The sequence below is a fragment of the Taudactylus pleione genome, unplaced genomic scaffold (assembly GCF_031769625.1).
Source record: "Taudactylus pleione unplaced genomic scaffold, aTauple2 ptg000110l, whole genome shotgun sequence".
NCBI lineage: Eukaryota > Metazoa > Chordata > Amphibia > Anura > Myobatrachidae > Taudactylus > Taudactylus pleione.
The window spans coordinates 5,484,682-5,506,743 of NW_028284512.1; the positions used below are offsets into that span (position 1 = coordinate 5,484,682).

A 22,062-nucleotide genomic window follows, 5' to 3' on the forward strand; every position below is an offset into this window, starting at 1 on the left:
TTGATCGACAGCTCGCCCCGTTTTGTAGGCGGGGAGGGGAGGTGTCTGCGCAAAGGGAGGTGTTCCCGAAGGAACGCCTGCCGTTTAGGGCGGCCCTACTGACATCTAGTGAGGTCAGTAGTGGACTTCCTGCTCTATTAGAGCAGGAAGTCCATTCGGGCTTGCAAGACCGGAGACCCTACCACTGGGTCTCCTCGCAAGCCCGATGGTCGAGATAATCGCGACCATCGCCAGGCCGCACGCACACGCTGTGGGTGGTCACCCACAGCTGTGCTTGCGGCCTGGTGGCCGGTCAAAAAAAAAAATAGGGACGCCCTGATTCAGAGCGAGCGCACGCAAATAGCGTGCACCTCTGAATCAGGCCCTAAGTACTGTCTAATATTTGAGCCCTTCATACATTTTGTTTGGCGTTAGCACTACTATCTAGGGGACTCCTGGAATAGCGCACCTTCCAGCCTCCCTCGTAAAATGAGAATGTTAAGAATTAGAAAATGAAGCATTGCAGTGTGGCCTTTGTATGGTCTCGTCGTACTGGTGCAGGTTGGTTGTGTTTTCACACTTGCTGGTTCTCGAATGTTTGTATGTAAATCCTAGCAGCAGCCAGTTGTAAACATGATCTACCAAACAATATTAGGAATCTGCCTAACCTTTCAGTTGTAAAGAATAACTGATATTGCTTTTGATATATTTGTGCAATTCTACAGGCCAGTGTTAATGATTTACCAACTTGTGAAGATTTAGCGATTGGTTTTTCTCCGTAGGCATTTAGAAGGAGCCATCCTTGTGAGACGTAAAACTGTGCATTGTCACTGGTTATCTTATGCAGCTAGCTTAGTGTCACACCTCTACTGTAAGCCAGAAGAGCACTAACACCCCACCCCCCATATGTAACAGGGAACAGATTTCCATTTATTATGATGTTCCACCATGGGAACGTCTGCGCTTTTCTTCTGCCTTCACGCAGGCATATTTCTTCCATTCTCCATGGAGTACACCCAAGTCTAATATGTAGGACAATTCCTAGTGTGCATGCCTATTTTTTTGTACAGACAAGCTTATTCTTATTATGGTAAGGCACAGCAGAATCCCACTGTGTTGTACAGTGAGGAAATAGAGGGGAGGCAGTTCAATTACCGGCGTCCGGAATCCCGACGCTGGAAGCCTGACCTGGTACTAAAGAGAGGCGTCTAAATCCCCATGCCTGTCAGTAGCCAGACGCTGAAATCCCGACGGCCGGCATCCCGAATGAAGGTAAGCGGGGAATCGTAGCATGTAGCCATGGGGGAGGAGGGTTAGGTTTAGGCTCCCCCAGGGAGACAGAGTTAGGCACCACCTGGGGAGGGTAGGGCTAGGCACCCCTCCCCCCCCCCCCCCAGGAGGGTTAGGTTTAGGCACCCCTGGAGGTTCTTGGGACTAGGCACCACCCGGGAGTTTTAGGGTTAGGCACCATTAAGTAAGGGTTAGGGGGGGAGAGGGGGGGAGAGGGGAGGGTTAGGGCAGGGCTCGACAAATCCCGGGCGCCAGGTCGCCATGGCGACTAAGATTTTAGTCCTGACGACCGGGATTTCCAAGCCCCCCCCCCCCCCCCCCCCACCGCCGCAGGGAAGCTCCTGCCAGGCGCCCGCTGAAATGTTACCGGCGGACGCCCGACTCCCCGCAACGGCAGCCGGAGCTCACTCCTGAGCTCCGACGTACGGCTCCCCCCATGGGCATTATGGGAGAGACGTCATGACGTCTCTCCCATAGTTCCGAAGAGCGGCAGCAGACGCAGGATCCTGGCCTAAGGTAAGTATTCTGTGGTTTTGTTTTTTTTTTGTGTGTGCGCGCGGCACACTTAGAGGAGGCTTACTACTAGGGGCACTAACACAGGGGGCTTACTATTGGGGCCTCTATTTCAAGGGCCTTACTACTGGGGGCACTATATCAAGGGCCTTACTACTGGGGGCACTATATCAAGGGGCTTACTACAGGGGGCACTATTACAAGGGGCTTACTACTGGGGGCACTATTTCAGGGGGCTTACTACTGGGGGCACTATTTCAGGGGGCTTACTACTGGGGGGCACTATTTCAAGGGGCTTACTACTGGGGGGCACTATATCAGGGGGCACTATTACAGAGGGCACTATTACAGGGGGTTTACGACTGGGGGCACTATTTCAAGGGTCTTACTACTGAGGGCACTTTTACAAGGGCTTACTACTGGGGGCACTACTACAGGGGGCACTATTACAAGGGGCACTATTACAAGGGGCTTACTACTGGGGGCACTTTTACAAGGGGCTTACTACTGGGGGCTTACTGCTAGGTTGAGGGGCACTGAAAGGGCATGTGTGGTGGTGTATACAAGCTTTCATATATTTTGGTAATGGACAATGGTCTGGCTCCTAAACTTTTAAGATGGCTCCTAGATTTTACAAAAATTTGTCAAGCCCTGGGTTAGGGTACTTACCTGCCCAAGTCGAGATCTTCATGCTTCGGCCATGAATAGGTCTGGCGGCATTACATGCCGATTCCAAATAGAGTGTAGTATATAAAGCATTGAAGTCCAACAAGCAAAGTACAGAAAAAGTAATGCCAAAATGCTGAATATTCAAAAAAGCAATAATAGCATAAATGAAGCATATTACATAATAAGTAAGGTTCACAACAAGCACACCGTATACTACAGAACATATAAGAGGCATAATAGAAAGTTGAACAAGGTGACATAAGACAGATGGGGAGAGGGCCCAATCTATTGGGACCTTACATAGAGTGTGTATATGCTAGTTCAGGTTTTCCAAAGAGCATTGCCAAGAGATTTATTAATTATTTATTGCCAGTTACTTATACAGTGCATACATATTCCATAGCACTTTACAGAGAATATTTGACTATTCACGTCTGCAACACTCCCTGCCCCAGTGAAGCTTACAGTCTATATTGGGTGTGGGTCATTAGGTCTACAATAAAAAGGTAGACAATACAAGTAAGACAGGCAATAGGGTCTGAAGGTCGACACGCTAAAGGTCGACTAGTAAGAAGGTAGTCAGGGACAGAAGGTCGACAGAGTCTGTATGGAATGGTGCAGCAGAAATGTATAGTATGTGCTACATTTTGACTTGTGTTTTCTTGTACACGATTATCATTATAACAGTAATGCAGATGTGTACTATACTACTCCTGCATTGCGGGGTAAATGTTCACAGAACGCTGCCTACATTCCTAGCGGATAGGCTGCAGCAAGTGAGAGCTCAATTCATATTAATATATTCGTTTAAAAATGTGTGGCTTTAGTGTTTGCTAATCCTACCATAAAATAATGAAAAGTCTTCATGGGGTTTCCATATTTATGCATAGCACAAACAAAATGTGTTTTATAATCTGGGGAGAGAGAAAAACAACACGTTGACAGCCCTGGTGAAGGTCTGTGATTTAACATTATCACATTAATAACACATCCATTCTTCAAACCATTTTTAAGCATGATCTGTATGATAAAGGGCATCTACTTAATTACAAGCTTGCTTAATTACAGCTGTGTGGAAACTCGTTTGTTTAGGAGGATGCTAATTACTCTGCTGAGCCCTTGGCTTGGGTTGGCGTTCTGTATTTCGTGCAGTGGCAGAACGCCCAGATGAAGTGGCTTCAGTTTTAATGACTGCAGGTGACACGGAGAGAGCTAGCTTATGCGGAGCAATGCCCTAACTCATGTCTGACAGACACCCAGACGAGAGCAGTGCTAGACGGCGCTGGGCAAACCCTGAAAATGAGACATTTCAGTTAAAACACTGAGGGGGAGGGCTGGCATTGGTTGGCCTACGGGCCAAACGCAAGTGGACCACCTGTAACCATGGTTGAATTGACAACAAAGATAAACCATGGTACAGATATATATCGTTTACATAGCCAATATTATTTTTTCAAGGTGACCTATTCTGTATATGTGTAATGTATTGAAAGCTTTTTTAATAATACTTATATTCATAATTATACTCCTGTGTACATCAAGAAATAGTATATTAAAAAAAAATTACCACATCACATTTACCTATAAGGGGGTTACATACATTTTTAAGAAAAAGTTTAATTGTTTTTGACATATTTATTGTGAAATACGAAGAAGTGTAGATGATATCACTGTTTTTATCTTAATTACATAATTAAAAAAAACTCGTTAATATCTTGTTTTTTTTGTCTTCTAAATTCGTTTTGTCGCTTTTCGTTTATAAGCTTTTTCTGTTTCGTCTCTGTGTATCATCCAGCAGTAGTCAGCCATCATGCTGACGTCCCAACGACCCTGGTATCTTCTTTCTACATCCTTACCATCTTGGTGGAACCGTTCACCCTGTTCTTCACTGTAGTCTCCGAGATTATTCGGGAAATGCTCAATATGGGAATTCAAAAAGATGTACCTTTAAACTCATATTGCAGCCAAGGTTTCTGTAACTATTAAGCATTTCCCTGACAATTTCTTTGTAGTTTGGATCCTTGACATTGCCTAAAAATGTTGAAATCACTTGTACTGTATGGGTGGTGTGTACTGTGTATGTGGTGGTAGGCAGGGGTTAAAATGAGCTGGCACAGGGCAAAACTGTGTTGCATTTGTTGTATTTGATTCCAGCTTACCTTGTATTTGTCTAAAGGAACATTGCACACGCACAACAACTACAGTATGAGGTTTAGGCCCTTTGTAAGTTTCAGCTCCAGGACCATGTGGACCTTAATCTGGCACTGAGCTGGGGGAAGTTTTATGACGAGAACTGAATTGCAACGTTCTATACTACCGACTGATTTAATTTAAGACAATATTTTATAATAAATGTAGACAGAATACTTTTATTACTTTTAAAGAATATGAAAAAAATTACATTCATAAATACACGTTTTGCAGAAAAACGTATTGTGATATGCAAAATCGGAAGTCATTTTCATGTTCAGAAGCCAAAAATCTAGAGGTATCGCATAATTTCGTTAAAAAAGCTTTTTGATCGCAGACCTGTGTAATTACTAAATAAAATAGACTGGCGTGATATCATTATTAGCCTATATCCTTCTCTGTAACATACTAGCAAAGGGGGCAGCGAGAGTTCTTTACCAACCTTTTATTCGGAACGAATTTGCCCAAATCTATAGCAACCAACCAGCAATTAATTGTTTGCTAAATTGAATGGCAAGTCCATTGCACCGAAATGCAATGACTGGTAATGTCCCTTAGCATTATTCCAAGGGTATAACTACAAATGACATAACTATATTCTGAAAGCCTAACATTCCAGCACACTTAAACACATCTGTAATAATTGACTACGATTTAGGTAACGTACATATTGCATTTTAAATTCCATTTTAAAATCTTGTGGTGTTCATGTTTAGAATGAGGGTGTCACAGGTGCTTTCAACATTGTTTTTCCCGTACAACTCTCAATCACTCCCTTGGTGGCAGACTGATGGGAAGGGAAGGCTCTCTTCCCCTGTCACACAGGATTGATTTAAGCTCTAAAAACTTTGCAGGCAGAGAATAATCACTCTGTTCCATCCATTTTCAACTGTGGTGTAAAGCGCATTTGTGGAACCAGTGGTGTTTAGTTTGGGTTCCTCCACATACTTTTGGTCATGTTGCTTTTTCATTTTTCACGTTACTAGTTTTTGCTTTCTCTTCAACTATTGGACGTCTCCAAGTGCCCGACCCCTCGCTGTCTCTTCTGTTGTGCATCTCTCCCAGCACAGGGCAAACGTCAGCATCTGAACTAGGGATGTGCAGGCTCGGATAGGTTCGAGTTTGCACGTGGAGTTCGGATTTTTCCCTCCAAAAAAACGGAACTCAGAACGAGGCAAAACGTCATCTTACACGGACGAACATCATCATTCCTGGACAAAAGACCAGGAATGATGATGTTCGTCCATGTAAGATGACGTTTTGCCTCGTTCTGAGTTCCGTTTTTTTGGAGGGAAAAATCCGAACTCCACGTGCAAACTCGAACCTATCCGAGCCTGCACATCCCTAATCTGAACCATGTCACAATCCGTCTTTCTGAGGCTTTTCATGTAGGGTCCTCCCATTTATTACCTGATGCAGTGTCCTCACACAGTCCGTGAGATATGATGGTGGAGAGGATCAGTGTGGGAGAGGAAACACCACACAAAGACACGTACAAGACATTTTAGGTTACTGAAAAAGCCTTGTGGTCAGTAACAAGCCGACTGTGGCCCTTAGTACAGGCAGCAGAGTGGGTGGAATCGGTATGATTTACCGCCAGACCCATGCCCGGCGGTTGGAATCCCAACAGCGGCATCCCGGCAGAGGAGGAAATCCCGATCGTCCAAGGTAAGTATTCTCTAACCTAATTCTAACCCTAACCCTCCCTTAGGGGTGCCTAACCCTAACCTTCCCCCCCGCCGTCTAAACCTAAGTCCTCCGGGGAGGGTGCCCAACCCTAACCTCCCCCCGGGGGTGCCTAACCCTAACCCTCCCTTCCCCTAGCCTAACCCTAAACTCCGGGGGGGTGCCTAGCTCTAAGTCCCCCCGGGAACCCAAAACATAACCCCTTCCCCACGGCTATCCGCGCTCGGCGTCCCTTCGATCGGGATGCTGGCCGCCGTTCACCCAGTGTCGGTAAAATCACAGGCGTCTACATTTAGACGCCTGTCATTTAACCCTCGCTGGGATTAAGCAGTCGGGAAGCTGGTTGTCGGGATTAGGTCCGCCGACTTCCCGACTGCATACCGAGTGGGCTGGGGTGGTTTGCCTCTGGTGTATTGTCACATAATGCGCAGCGCAATTGTATATTTTATGTTTCATTATCTATAATTAGTATGTAGGAAAATGTGTTTTAATTGTTTGTTGTATTTTATTACTAAAACAATCCAGTTCGGTTGTCTTGCCTAAGTGTGATTATTTTGCCTTGTTACACAAAGACAGTTTATGTGGTTTTTATATTTAATCACACTCATTTTTCATGAGCTCTGTCCTTCGTGTCTTTCAGCAATGGATGGAGTTCCCTTTATGATTTCGGAGAAGTTTGCATGTGCATCGGAAGCTGTGAGTATGCAGTCTGTGCACTTGTAGGCTAGAAAGTGCATTCTGTGTATACAGTATGATTAGCCATCGTTACTATGTGTGGATAGCCTTTTACCTTATATTCCTTTTCCACTGACGCAAAAACCCGGGTTATTGCTGGGTCACGGATCAGTGGAAAAGGCTCCAAGGAAAAAATCCCAAGTCGACTGATCCAGCATTTCATCCCGGGTCTCGGGCAGGGTTTTACGTGGGTAAGACCCAGGGAAGACTCAATGGAAACGGGTAGCCAGGGACACCAGCCCCGGGGACGGTTCACAGCATGGCGAGAGCCACATTTCCTGGCGCTTGGAGATGATGTAATCTCCAAGCGCTGGCAGAAGTAAGCCCCGGCAGTTTACCGGACTGGAACCGGGATTTTGGTGGCAAAGAGGTATTATTCATCTTCTCATCTCGGTGTCTCAGCGGCGTATCTATAATGGGTGCAGGGTGTGCGGGGAACACGAGTCTTTGGGTCCAGGGGGGCGCCGCACCGCACACCCTGCACCCATAATGTTACTTACCTCTCCGGAGTCCCACATCGGCGCAGGGGTCCGGCACTATAAAACGACTGGAAAATGGCCACGGTGGCCATTTTCCCGTCTTTGCGCATGCGCAGTACAGGGAAAATTTCCACCACGGCCATTTTCCTGGTGATCTGTGCACACATTATAGACTCTGGGCACACTCTAGTGCCCAGAGTCTATAACTCCGGCGCTGGCCACGCACAGCTCAGTGCGCTGCCGGGCAGAGAGCAGGGGTCCATGTTGGAGACTGCACACGGGCCCCCTCCTCTCTAGAAATGCCCCTGCACTGTCTGTTTTGTGTTTCATGTGTATTTACCATTCTCTTGACAATCTGTTCCAGTTCTTTGTGACCTGTCCTGTCCTCTGCTATGTAATGTCATTCATTATATTCATATATTTTCACTATTTCATTTTTGTTTTGGTTACCTTCCACCTTTCTATTCTAACCTGTTTTTTTAGCTATTATATTATCTATTTATTTAGCTCCTTTAAATGTCAAATAATTTTCTTCCTTTTGAATGCTACTTGCTATAACAATGCTTTATTTCTACTTCAGGGTCCATAGGGTTGACCTTGGGGTATAGGTTTGGAACCAAATCCGGGCACTACGCAGTTAAAGCTTTTAGCTCCCAGGATGCACTTGGGTCCACTCTCCCTATAACCCCACCCCCAAGCCAGAGGCACCTCGGTTTAAGTTGGTGCCCGGCCGGAGTCGGGTCACAGTTTAGTGCAGTGGGGAGCTGATTAGCAGCCCCTAAGCTTTATTTTTTCTAAAGGACAAAGTTTTTTATTTTTTACTTTGTATTCTTCAGAGCGGCAGCGTCAGACTGTCCATAGGACGTCTAAGCTGGCGCTCCGTCACCCCGCTGGCGCTTAGACGCCAGTACAGATCTGGGGATCTCAGCGGGACCCCAGAGTCTGTACTAGCCGGACTCTGTGGGCACCCAGGACTGCTGCCGGATCCACGGGGAGCAGGTAAGGCGCGGGTCACCGCTTGCGGTGATCCGCGCATTTAAAATGCAGTCCTGTGCCTCCGGTCTCTGGGGACGGACCGGAAGTGGCGGCGGGCCATACCCGGCGGCCATACCCCGTGTGTCCACTAGACCACCAGGGACTTAGTGTTCGGTGCAGGGAGCCGGCGTCCCGGGGGTTAATAGCCGGCCAGGGGAGGCAGCCTTCCCTGTTACAGCGGCTCCTCCCCTCAGCTCAGCGCGCCTTTTAGTATCCATAGTCTGGCGTCGCTGAGCTGCTTCCTCCGCGGGCCACGCTTCTTCTGAGGTCTCCAGCGGCCATTTCTCTGTGGTGCAGCAGAAATCTCCGGAGATGGCAGTTGGTCCAGTCCCCCTGCGTACCTCACCATCAGGTCAGTGTACACAGCGCTGTAGCCTTCCCAGACACTGAATCTGGGTAAGTTGCATGCAGTGTAATAGTGCAGTATATTATATGACATGTTTATGTATATATGTATATATCTGCATTGTATGTGACTTATGCTAGTGCTGACTGTCTGTACTTTATTCTCTCACATGTCAGTGTATATCTATCCCTTTTCTTTATCTGCCCTAATACAGCTGTGCTTGGGGTGGTCCTGAGACCTCACATTTATATACTTGTTAATATTTGTGAGGTTTGTCACATACTGTTGCATGCTGCACGTTGCCATATTTTGAGTGGAACTGTGTGTTGCATACGCTGAAAATGGGTCCCTGCAGCTAATTTTTAGTATCAGTCAGGACAAGTATAGCGCTGCTTGATCGCAATGCTTGGTGAGATATGTCTGACCGGGAGAGAGAGCGTTATACTGCACCCATTTTTACTATCCTGCAAGTCATGTGCTGCAGGTGTTAGTGCAGAGGATTTAAGTCTTAAAGGGTTCTGTATGTGGCGTCATCGGGTGCCGGCCCCTTTCACGACCCCCTTGGGCGGTTTGTTTTCTCCGGATCCTCTCAATTGCGGATCGCCGGGCGGGCCCTATTGTTGTACCTCACCTGGGGGTTACTTCACCATACTGCCCTTTTCATCTCAGGGTATCTTGCAGTTTCTTGCACTCTTGACACAGACTATAGCTCCCTGCGGGGTTTTTTTTCGAGTATATGAATTTCTACCTGGTGCCACAATAGTCTGTCATTCCCCTTGCAGGGATTACCACAACAGCCACCCTGGGTGGATGTCGTTTTTCTCTGAAACGCAAATTGGCGTGGTTGACGCCCTGTGGTTACTTCCCAGTTCGCTCTGCCGTGAACTGGATACTGTTTTGGGCTCTTTCCCTCTTACACTGGGGGAAGCCTATTTCAGGTATTATTATCTCTGCTTTAGGGCTGGTAGCAGGTCCATTCTGGTTAGAGTGAATGTTGACCTGCACCTGTATCATACACCCTCAGTATTACGTGCCTTCTGGTTCCCTGTTGCTGACTAGCGGGTGGATCGCATGGCGGGACTCTGGCTGTTGCCAGATACGAGGTATTACAACAGTGTTTGGCCTCCTGTCCCAAATTCCCTGGGGGTCATCACGAGCCCCTCCTGGGGTGGATGGGCGTGTTACTCGTCTGATTACAGACGTTACTACGTATCCCATTCCTGCCTGAAATCAGTATACTCGCTTTCAGGTGTTGTTACCCATCCTACCATGGCGATAGCATGGTTGGTTAATACTAGTGCATGCTGAGCTGATGCATTTGTAATGTTTTTTTCCCCTCCAACACGTCTGGGGTTCAAATGTATTTGGTCGCTCACGTAATATATGCAGTTGTCATAGGTGGACATGCCTATATTGGATACCAGTCTCCTAACTTTCAGAGTTCCGGCTGCGACTGTATCCTCCGTAATACCCTATGGCTGCGCTCTGGGAATGCAGAGGTGCAGATACCATCTATAGGGTAGATCTTATTGGTTCCTGACCTTGACAGTGGCAGTACAAATTTACCGCCTTCAGCTATGCCCACTACAGGGCCTCAGACTAAGTCTATTAAGTCTTTTTGTCCTCTGGGTCAGCCTAAAGGTCTGTTTCTTCATAGACTGTCGGCCTTTACAAGGGCCGACATATCCAGTACCGAGCAGGCCTGGACTGCCAGCCGATCCTGCTTCTGAACCTACGGATATATCTTCAGCCTGACTAGACAGGCCTACCACTGGGAGATGGCGATTTTCTCAGTTCGCCCGGTACTAGTGTCAAGTTGCCGCGGCTACGTGGGTAGGAGGGTACGCCCTGTCTTTGCTCAGGCGGCCTATTTCCATGTGATGGTACGCAGGCCCTTATTCGGACCAGAACAGGGCCTTACAAATCCAGAAAGCTGGTTGTTCTGCTTTCTTTCTGGTGCGGTGGCTTAATGGTCCTCTTTGGCCTATTCTCTGTCTCAATTCCCTGAACCAGTTCCTAAAGCTACCTGGGCTCAGGAGGCAATCCCTATGCCCCATCATACTATGTTTGGATCCTGGGGACTTTATGGTATCACTGGATATACAGGACGCGTGCCTACGGGTACTTACAGAGACCTTGCCTCAGCATGGACTGAGGTTTGCTGTATCACAGCACTTACAATTTTTCGGGCTCTGAATGTTGGGACTGTTCTCAGCCCCACAGGGGTTTACCAGCATTTTGGATTTTCTGACAGTTCTTCTGTTCAGTATATCCCAATGCTCCTGTACCTGGATGGCCTCCTGCTCTTAACAGGATCACCGGGGTACTTTACAGCCGGGTCAGGTTGACTGTGGCTTCTTCAGGGTGCAGACGTTTAATGAATGGGGAAAAAGTCCTCCCTGCATCCCTCTCTGGGTATTCTTCACCTAGGAGCCCTGCTGGATTCTCAGAATCTGAGAATTCTTCTGGCATAAGACGGCATCTCCACTCTTCCATTAGGAGTACATGGATGTCTGCGCAGTCGACATATGTCTTTACAATCTGGGATGCATGGAATGGGCTTAGTTCCATTCCAGGCCTTTCCATAATTGGCTTATCTCCAGATGGAACAAGTTTTTTCTGTCTGATCACTGTTCAAACGATGAGGCTCTCCCCGGAGGCAAGTCGGTCCCTTTTCGGGTGACTATGGCCATCTCGTCCAGGGTATTCTTTGCTAAGGACAGTGTCTGGTTCGCATCCATTTCAGTGCAGTTGGATGTCTGTCGATTCCACCCTGTCAATTAACTTGTTGGAACTTTAGCCTGTCTTGGGCCTTCACTCTGGCATAGCTCTTGTTTCCCGGTGAACCTGAAAAAGTTCAGTCCGACAGGGTCAGAACAGTGGCTTCCTTTTTAGCAATACTGTTCGTTGGGTGGCAATGTCAGGTATGTCATACATTTGGACATTGTCCGAGGGTCTCCTCCCGACCATCTCGACAGCGTTCATTTCAGGTGCTCTCCATTGGGAAGCGGGAGTCCTCAGCCGTCACGACGTGCATCCCGGGGACTTGTCTCTTCCCCAAGAGAGGTTTCATCTCCTGGTGAGCAGGGGGGGGCCCTCCTGAGGTGACCCCCATGGCCTTCTGACTCTATCACACTATGGTGTTACAGTCCAACTCTGGGGATTCTGAAGCAATCTTCAGTGACTCTTTGTCGGTGAAGTGGTCCTTCCAATTTGCGTACCTGTGTTCTCCGGTCTCCATTCTTCCTCGAGGGAAGTGTTTCAATCGAGACGGAGAGGCTTTCCTGCTGGTGGCTCCTGATTGCCCCAGATGTCAGGGGTACTTGGTTTTTCGGAGTCTCTCCATCGATACTCCATTCCTGATGCTTCACTGCCCAGACCTGTTGTCTCAGGGTCCTGGGGTTTGCCTTGGACCTGGGTCGTTTGTCTTTGACTGCGTCCCTACAGTGATCTTACGGCTTCCCTGGCTTTGTCATCGTTGGAATGATTAGAGCACATGGATCAGCTTTTGCCGGGACCTACCACAATTCTTATGGTGTTATACCTTTCGATACGATCCTCCGGTGTCCAGGATTTCCAGATATTCTGGCATTCCTTCCGGCTGGCTTGGGTTTCACCCTCGGCCTGGCCTTCCTGACAGTGCGGATCTCTACCCTGTCAGTATGATTAAGATATGGAATTGCTCCGCTCTGGTATCCAGTTCATCCTTTGGAGTGTTTTCTGGATTATGCCTCCATTTATCCTCCCTAGGGACTCCTTGGGGGAGTTAGTAGTGGTTCTTCGTTCCCTCCGGGGACAGTCAATGGAACCGCTGGTTGTGATAGCCATTACATGGTCTATTGCTTTGGCTCTCTCTCTTTCTCTCAGGGTGTTTATATCGACCAGGTGAGTGTCGGAATTGGGAGCGTTCTCATGTGGCTCCCTCTTCTGGAGGGCATCATGTCAGGGTGTGAGTTGCTATCTCGCCCTGTGTTTCTTCTTAGTGATTTTTAGGTTCCAGATTATTCTGGAACTTATTGTACGGCCGTTCAGTCCCCAGTCCTCTCGGCTGGTGTGGCCTCATTGACTGTGGTCCGGCCTCTGTGGATTTATGTGATCCGTTCAAGTTCCTTACTGAAATCGGACTCCTTATTGGTGGTCTGAGATTTCTGGTTTTAACAGGAAAGGATGGCCGGCCTATAGCCAAATGTTGGCTGGAGGGCCTCGTATGTCTTCTTCAGGGGCCTACCCATGGGTAGGCCTTTCTGTTGATGAGGCTTGTTTTTTCTCGGGCTGTTTTGCCTTACTAGGTGGCCACGTGGTCTTCTGTCCACACCTTTTTTTAAGGTTCTAGGCATTGGTTTCCTTTGCCTCTCAGGATGCTTCCTTTTTGGCGGCGGATTCTCCTCTCAGCACAGGAGCATCCCCACCCTTGGTTGAACTGCTTTGGGACATCCCCAAGGTCAACCCTGTGGACCCCCTATGGACCCTGAAGTAGAAAACAAGAGATATGGTAAGAACTTACCTTTGTTATCTCTGTTTCTACGAAGTCCATAGGGTCAATAGGGCGCCCGCCCTGACGCACCTAGCTTCATATGGGCTGTGTGGCTGGTCACCGGTTTTCCGTCTCCCATTTCTGTGAGTATGGTTGAGTGTTCCAGTTTTCTCTCTCTTTTTCTCTCCTCCGATCTTTGGCTACTTACAAACTGAGGTGCCTCTGGCTTCGGGGTGTGGTTATAGGGAGAGTGGACCCAAGTGCATCCTGGGAGCTAAAAGCTTTAACTGCGTGGTGCCTGGATTTGGTTCCCAACCTATACCCCAAGGTCAACCCTGTGGACCCTATGGACTTCTTAGAAACAGAGATAACAAAGGTAAGTTCTTACCATCTCTCTTGTTTTTTTGTTTCTACATTAGTGTATTGTCTGATGCCTGTTATACTATATTTCCTTCTGTCTGCCTCACAATTTTTCCTTTTCAGTTCTGTCACTCATGTTTTCTAGTTAGGTCAGGTTTAAGTGTGGGGTGTGTTTTGTGTATTTTTTTCTCTTTCTTAGCAGATGTAAGAAACAACACAGATGTTATAAACTGGGATTTTGTTTTGAATTTAAACAAAACTTGAAATAAATAAACTCTGGGAGGTGTAACAGGATATTTGTCAATTCAGTAGACCCATATGAATCCATATTATTCACAATGAGCTAGTCTTAGGATACAAACAGATGTGTCCACATAGATCTTACCTCCGTGCGATATAATGCGTGAGCGCACTGCGACTCTGTAGCGCTTAGCGTATTTTCATGCTACTTTTTGCCACACATGTCTTATTCGTAAAGCGATGTGAATATAGAATGCACAATCAGCTGGAGCACAGGTGTCTTCATTACTGACGGACACATTTGAAAAGATCCACAGGCAGTGCTAATTACTTCATTTGTGATTCTTGAGGAGACCTGGAAAACATGCACTGTTACTGTGTCCAGAGGATTGGATTTGAGTAGCACTGCCATACTATCTCTATGAGGCAGATTCAATTAGCTGTGGGATTCACCCCGTGGCTAATTGCCACGCTGGACCTGTTCAGTTAGCAGGGATTCCTCGCGGGGGAGTCCCCGAGACCCCGTGCGCTGTTGGACTTTTACCTCGCACCTCATGTAGGTGCGAGGTAGAATCCGTGTCCAAACAACCAACTCAATCTCGCGCGCGAGGAAAAAGCACATTGATTCCGCAGTCCCGATTTTACGGCGCGGTGAAAGGGCTATTTAATTGAATAGCTTTTCCCCACGCCACGGGAATTTAGGCCGGTAATTAGTCGCTGGGTAAATCCTGCGGCTAATTGAATCTGCCCCTATGAATTGCAATGAAACTTGTGTTCAAAATCTTCCATGACCACAACTAGCAGATCATAGGCTGTGTGATTTTGTTATACTTTCAGGTAAGCTTTAGTCCAGTCCCCCCCCCCCCCACCAATTTTTGTACAGGTGTAAAGTGCCAAAGGTTCTGTAAGATCTGGACATTCTTCCAATGTGAACACTTGATAAAGCAATATGTGGGCACCCAATCATTGCACCCTTATGTGTTTGTTGAACATCTCTTTCCAAATCCATGAGCATTAGTATAAAGTTGGGTCCCCCCTTTACTGCGATGACAGTCTCCATACAACTGAGAACGTGAGTTTGGAACATGGATGCAGGGATTCGCATCCATTCAGCCGCAGGACTATTAGTGAGGTCGGGCACTGATGGGCGATGAGGCCAGGTTCACAGCTGGTGTTAGCATTTATTCCTAAGATGCTTGATGATATTGAGATTAGTGCTCTGTGCAGGCCATCTACATTGTCCTACACAAAACCCTGAAAACGAAAAAAAAAAGGAATTTGCCCTTCAGCACACTGCAGCGATATCAACAAAAAATACTTAAATCCTACATGATAATAGAGATTCAGAGGTATTAGTTACATACATTTGCAAATATATGAATAAGCGCCAGGCAACCGTCAAGGCTCCTCCGTACTGGTGTCCCTAACATTAAGGGGTTCACGTGCGAGAAGCAAGGTACCCCAAAAAATTCCAGCCAAAGACCGTCCCCAGGGCATCACACGAAAAGGGATAAAAAGGTGATAGTGAAGTGTAAAGGATAGATGTGTAAAGATAAATCCATAAGTGTTAATGAAATGAGAGAGAATTAAAATGACATAAATAATAAACAATTAGAAAAGTGATAAAAAATATCTATGTGAATTAAGTGGTGATGCCCTGAAAAAAGTCCAGCCAGAACAACACTGGGGGCCCCACTCCCAAACGCTCCCTCCAAAACAATTATTGCTACATAATAGTAGCACCCACTCTGGGTCATATAATTACAAATTGGTGTACTGCATATTAACAGCACATGTATAAGCTGAGAGCTGACTCACCTTGGAGGTACCCCAGAAACCTCCACATGGCACTATAAGGACCAGCACATCCTCCCAATGCTGGCTCCCTTCATGACTCTCAAGACTGCAAACAAAAAGTATGATGGTAGCTCATATCAGCTTAATGACATAGCACAGGTGCTTGTAATGGGCGGGGTTTACACCTGTGCTATGTCATTAAGCTGATATGAGCGACCACCATACTTTTTGTCTACACCAAACCCTGCAAGACACTTTTTGATGCACCTATATTTACTGTTGGGCAGACATAGCAAGACAGAACTGTGACAAACTACTGCCAATGTTTTACTGTAAAGATTGCATGGCTTTATACTTTCTTTAATGCAACGATTAACAATGGGTGTGGATGAAATGGGCAAACCCAACTTGATAAAAAGGGTGTCCACATAATTTTGGCCATGTAGTGTATATACATAGGGTACTATTAGGTGATGTATTGATGCAATTCTTTGCTACTGATTTAATCTCAATTCCTTTGGTTTCTCTGCCCTCTTGTGGTCAGATAACTGAATTGCAATTCTATACTAGTTACCACTTCCTCACGGCAAGAGTGATCTGGGTATAGTGCAACAGTAAATGATAAACTGCATTTGTAAAATCTCAAGGTTTCCGTTTTTTTTTTTTTTTTTCTTAAGAGTTTGAAGTTAAGCCTCTTTACTTCTGGTTTATTAGACACAAATTGTTTCTTTGTTTCAGATGCAACAAATTGACCTTCTGGGAATTACTATCAAGTCCCTTGCAGAAATAGAGAAGGAGGTAAGAAAAGCCGTGAGAGCTTGGTCTTTAACTGGAACCTTGGTAAATTTTGTAATGAAAGATCTGTGTAGATGGTTGCTTTAGGTCAAATTCAGACGGACACAAGGTATTAACCTAGTTGTGTCTATAAACGTGGCTTGTCTACATACTCATCTGTCACTCTCTAATTCTAGGCTCTGATCTGCTCATTTTATGCAGGAAACCGTATTGACACCCATAAACACACACACACACACGGGTACACACAAAACACACACACACACGGGTACATTTACTATAGCTTCAGAAACAGACAAGTGGTGTTGTTGACCATAGCAACCAACCAGGTTATATCATTTTCTAGATACAATCTGATTGGTTGCTATGGGCAATGGCACCACTTGTCTGTTTCGGAAGCTTTAGTAAATCTACACCACAGTCTCTGTATTTAATATTCATTCTTTATCCTTCTATACCCCTTTTGTTTCCTCTTCTGGTCCCAAATGGCAAGAGATTCGTCTTGATTATAATTGCTGCTAGCCACGCATATCTAATATGTGTCTTTTTTTAAGAGCTAATTAGCAAGTACTCAACATCTTTATATGTTCTGCTTGGATCCAGTTGCCCTCTTCTAATTTAGCTCCCGGAGGTTTCCGATTGACAAAATAGTCTCTCAATCAGTGTAATCCTTCTGTTCCAAAGAAAACAAAAAGTATCCCGCAAAAAGCAGGATCACAGTACATATTTATTTACGGTCTTTGCATTCATTACTACAGCTGCTATTGATGTTTCAGTGCTCAGTTCCGTATTAAACGAACCTATTCAAATGTGTAATTATTTGTAAGAAATAATTGTAAGAGGTCTGTAGGGTTTTTTTTTTTTTTTTTTCTTCTGAAATTTCAAATTCTCATTTCAACAGTGAAGTTACAATTTAATGTTACCTGCCCCCCCCTCCTCATTTTCATGATCGGCACTGGCTGTTTGACTCCCCCAGGCTGCTGTCAGAAGGATGACTTGGTGGGGTGGGGGTTGCATATACCGATTATACAAATGGTAATCATTTTGTAAATTAAGTGAGAGCAAGAATTTTCTAGATCCTTTTGCTGAGGATATATGCTATACATATATAGTTATACAGAAATTCCTGCAGTGCAGAGGTCTTATCGTTTTTGCTACAGTCGCAATAAACAACCCCACTCGGTGCATTTGGTCCCATGAGACTCTGCTAGCGCTGGGCGTTTCTTTTTCCGAAAATGCGTCTACACCACAATGCAATGTGACTAAGAAGAGCCTGGAGACTGCGCTGATTCATGTGATAGTGACACTTGTATATCTGTGTGCGACCGAGTCTCTGATTCAGAATGCCAAGTGCTACAATGTAGTGGCTGCAGATTTTTCCATGATAAGTTCCCTTTACAGACTCGGTCACACTCAGATATACAAGTGCCACATATCCAATTAATCAGCACAGTCTGCTGGTGCATTATACTGCAACTTAAGGTGGGTGCACACTGAGATGGGGATGTAGTTTGGAAGCCGACGGTCTAAATCCCGACCGCCGGCTTCCAGACGTTCTAATTCCGGCGTTGTACTAATGACCGGCATCTAAATCTAGACGCCTGTCATTAACCAGATGCCGGAAGACCGACGCCCGGCATCCCGATCGAAGTGATGCCAGACAGCCGTGGAGGGGGGGGGGAGGGTTAGGGGCCCCGGGGGGACTTAGGGTTAGGCCCCCCGGGAGGTTTTTAGGCTAGCGGAAGGGGGGTTTAGGGTTAGGCACTAAACCCCGGGAGGTTAGGTTTAGGCTAGGGGAAGGGGGGGAGGGGGTTAGGGATAGGCACACCCCCCAGGGGGGACTTAGGTTTAGGTGATGGGGAAGGGGGGGATTAGGGTTAGGCACTTGGGTGGGAGGTTAGGGTTAGGCACCCCTAAGGGAGGGTTAGGGTGGGGAATTAGGTTAGTGACGATCGGGATTTTCACCCTTGCCGGGCTGCCGCTGTCGGGAGCATGTCTGGCGGTAATACCTACTACACCCCTGAGATGATGTCTTACAGTTTGGACAAAGCGTAACAACATGTTGTGCATATCGTGCTGTGTGTATGCACGATATGCGCACTCACGCGGTTGCATGCGATGTCATCTGGTTTGATGTGCTGCACATTCATATCGCTTGCGGTGCCATGCATGTTAAGGAAGGCCGGAGCAAGGGATCGTTCATTACATCATTCTAATGTGTACCCAGGATACGATATGTCGGCCCGCCAGCCGCCATATCGTTCCGGGTCATGGTGGCTCAGTGTGTTCCCAGCACAAGAAGCATTTTCGGCAACAAAAGACAAAAAAAAAAATTAAATAAGACACCCGATGCTAGCAGAGTTTCACATGACCGGGCGGCTCACTCACGCCACGCCTATCGCGCTGAATGGCATATTGAGGCTAGATGAGCAAGGCCACATCTGTATTTGCTATCCCTTTAATACAGATTGTAAGTCCAAGGCTGTATCCATTGGTATTCCCCAAGCCACTGCCAACCACGGGCAAACCCTACCTGAAAGTTCAGTGACATTGACGGAACATCTGTTCCCTTTTGGTTAAAGAGAAGGAAAGTGTGCTCTACTGATTGAGGTTCGTATGTCAGAAAAGATGACCTTAGACTGTAGTGTAAAATAAACAAACAAATGTATTAACTAATATAGTATCTAAATTGTCTTAACAGCCCTGTTGTTGATTCTAACCAGGGTAAGTGCAAATAGCACCTGTATTGTCCTCGCTCTCTTACTCACTGCAGGGGGCCAGTTTCTCTTGCAGGGATAACTCTCCGTATGATATGTGCTCTAGGCAACTGTCATACGTTCCCCGAGGAAACTGCTCAGTGAGTGGAAATATGATCACCTCCCTCCTTATTTTACTGTGGGGTGTCAGCGTCTCCTTCAGTGATGTCTCTCCGTGTGATTTAAGCTCTGGCATTTTATCATCTGTTCCCCTTTGTCTGGTGTCCATGTGACGGGAATAGAACGGAGTTCCCTTGGCGTTCGAAAATGTCACCAGATCTATACCAGGAAGTCAAACTTCTCTTCTAATAATTGATAAACCTCTTTGTTTAAGGCTTTTTCTCCTGCGTGGTCTTAGTAGCAAATCAGATCATCTACTCTCCTGTTGTCTTTGCCTGTCATGTGCCATGCAGAGAAGAAGATCACATTTTATTCTGCCAATGACATGACTGTCAACACTCCACCTTCATGGTCCGGCTTCTTGTGACGCCTCTGTGATTTCTGTAGTCGGACATTATTCAGCTGTCAGAAATGATTGTGAGGAGTTTGGATCTTAATAGGTGGAAAGAGCTGTACGGCCATACTGCACTCATGTCCAGGATACCCGTGAGCAGGTGTCTTCTGCTCTGGAGCCATACTCTCTGTACCACTCCTGTTAGTGGGTTAGAGCTCAGACGTTTGTGTTGTGATGGTGTTCTGTCCTGGATCTGAGAGCGATGCTGGATAGTCTTGTAGTCTTCAAGCCTGCCAACATCCAAGGACTTACCTTGCGACATTCAGAAGTCTGATGATCTAGAGTTGTTGGATGTCGATCTCACTGATTTGACTTCATATTCAGTGTAGCAGCTCACCTAACCTTTGGGAAATTACTGTGACCAATATTCCAGGTGCGGTTATGATCCAATTGATCGGGCCAATCATGAGCAGTGGACTTCACTGCACCAGCACTCAAAGCTACTCCCTGCACTCTTTTCCACTTAGCCCCAATAAACATTGGTGAATAGAGTTATCACCCAATATATTGTATTTATACAGTCCTCTAAGGACTAAGGTAACTTAAGGTTATTTTCGCGGTTCTCACCATTTGAGTAAATGGTGGGAACTGCTCATTGGCTGAGAGGCAGAAGGCTCGCCTCTGACAGTGAGCGCTCAGCACCAGGATTTCTATAGGGAAATTCCGCCGCTGAGCCGTCATTCGGGCAGTACCGTCCTTAGAGGACGGTACTAATGTCCGCTGGTCCGGGTTTTTTTGTTTTGCCAAGCCCGTGGATGCCTACATGGAAAGAAGGGGACGTGATCCAGGCATAGGGAGAGGTGAGTATGGAATTTTTTTTACAGGTACATGTGGATTACCACTTGGAGAAGGGGACATGAATGGCTTCAGGGACACTAGGTGAGTATGTGAGATAATTAGTGTGCATTTGTGTGTTCATAAACTTGTACTATCACGGTGTGTGTGTAATGTCTTTTTTTTAATATTTCTTTTGCAGTAGAATTACAGGTACCAGCGGGCCCGTAATGCTCCGCATGCTGGTACTTATGATTCTTCAAGTACCAGCATGCGGGGGATGCTTGCAGGGACCTGTAGTTCTACTGCAAAAGACAGCATTTTTAACTCTTTCAATTGCACTACACTACACTATATCAAACTGGCACCCACCGCTCCAGGGGTGCCGGGTATAGCCCCGTCTTATCACCCTAGGCCCCTGGGTGCCCTGAGGAGGGGGACCCCTTTATTGGAGGGGGTCCCCAACTCCCCAGCGATCCCTAGCTTTGGCTGACGGTCAGGGGTAATGCTTTGGCCGGGGGACTCTATGAAAGGGTTCCACTGGCTGTGGCATAACTCCCCCGCTAGAAAGAGTTTGGTGATGTTATGGATAATACAGGACTCCTCTATGTTTTTTATTTCCTGTATTTCCATTAACCAGCTCAGAGCCCAGTGCTGATTGCGCTAAATACAGTGGACTCCTACATTTTTTGTCCCCTGCGTTTAGCACAAGGACTACTCTGGACCTCATTCAGAGTCTGTCCTTGCGGCCGCACGGTCGTAAGGTAAAAGGGGCCGGAAATGCAAATGAAGCGCTCGCAAGTTGCGTCGTTAAGATGAGATCGTTAGCTGGACGAGCGAGGGGAGGATGCAGTCGTAAGACTAAAAATACGCCCCCTTCTCGTTCGCATTACACGTCATCTCCGGGCATATAATAATCGAGACCATCGGGAATCATCGGAGCTGGTCGTAGAGCTTAAGGTTGACCATAGCCTCTCTAAAGCACTACGATCAAGTCAGTGTAAAAACCTCCCATGTCACATGTGCCATGACACTACTTAGTTAATTATGCACTCGCATAAAACGCCGTTTGCATAGTCAGGCACGCCTGCGTTCGGATCTCCACTCCCCCGTTCACAAGCACCTTCCCCTGTTACCACCCACAAACGCCTCATCCTGTCACTCAAACTAACGACCTGGCCAAGTTGAAGGAGAGAGCAATTTCTGATCGCAATAGCTAGTTTGCGCTCGTGCATTACGAATTTTACGCATGCGCAGTTTAGCGAACATCGGTGGCGTACGACCATGCAGCCGCAACGACCGACTGAATGAGGTCCTCTGTCTCTAAAGCCAGGGGTTGAGCTTTTTGCAGCATCATGAAGATCCGAACGACATATCATTCAAACATACACACTGAATGATATGCCGCCGGATTGTGGACAAGACCGAAA

General features: G+C 46.6%; 1 protein-coding gene across 4 annotated transcripts in view; it reads left to right on the forward strand.

Annotated features, from left to right (window-relative positions):
• MVB12B (multivesicular body subunit 12B) overlaps positions 1-22,062 on the forward strand; it is a 172,964-nt gene that overhangs the window by 145,188 nt on the left and 5,714 nt on the right. For all 4 annotated transcript variants that reach the window (XM_088471124.1, XM_088471122.1, XM_088471121.1 and 1 more), the window contains 2 exons: positions 6,968-7,023; positions 16,532-16,591. In XM_088471124.1, coding sequence (XP_088327250.1) covers positions 6,968-7,023; positions 16,532-16,591 — 116 coding nt within the window. The remainder of the gene's footprint in view (positions 1-6,967; positions 7,024-16,531; positions 16,592-22,062) is intronic.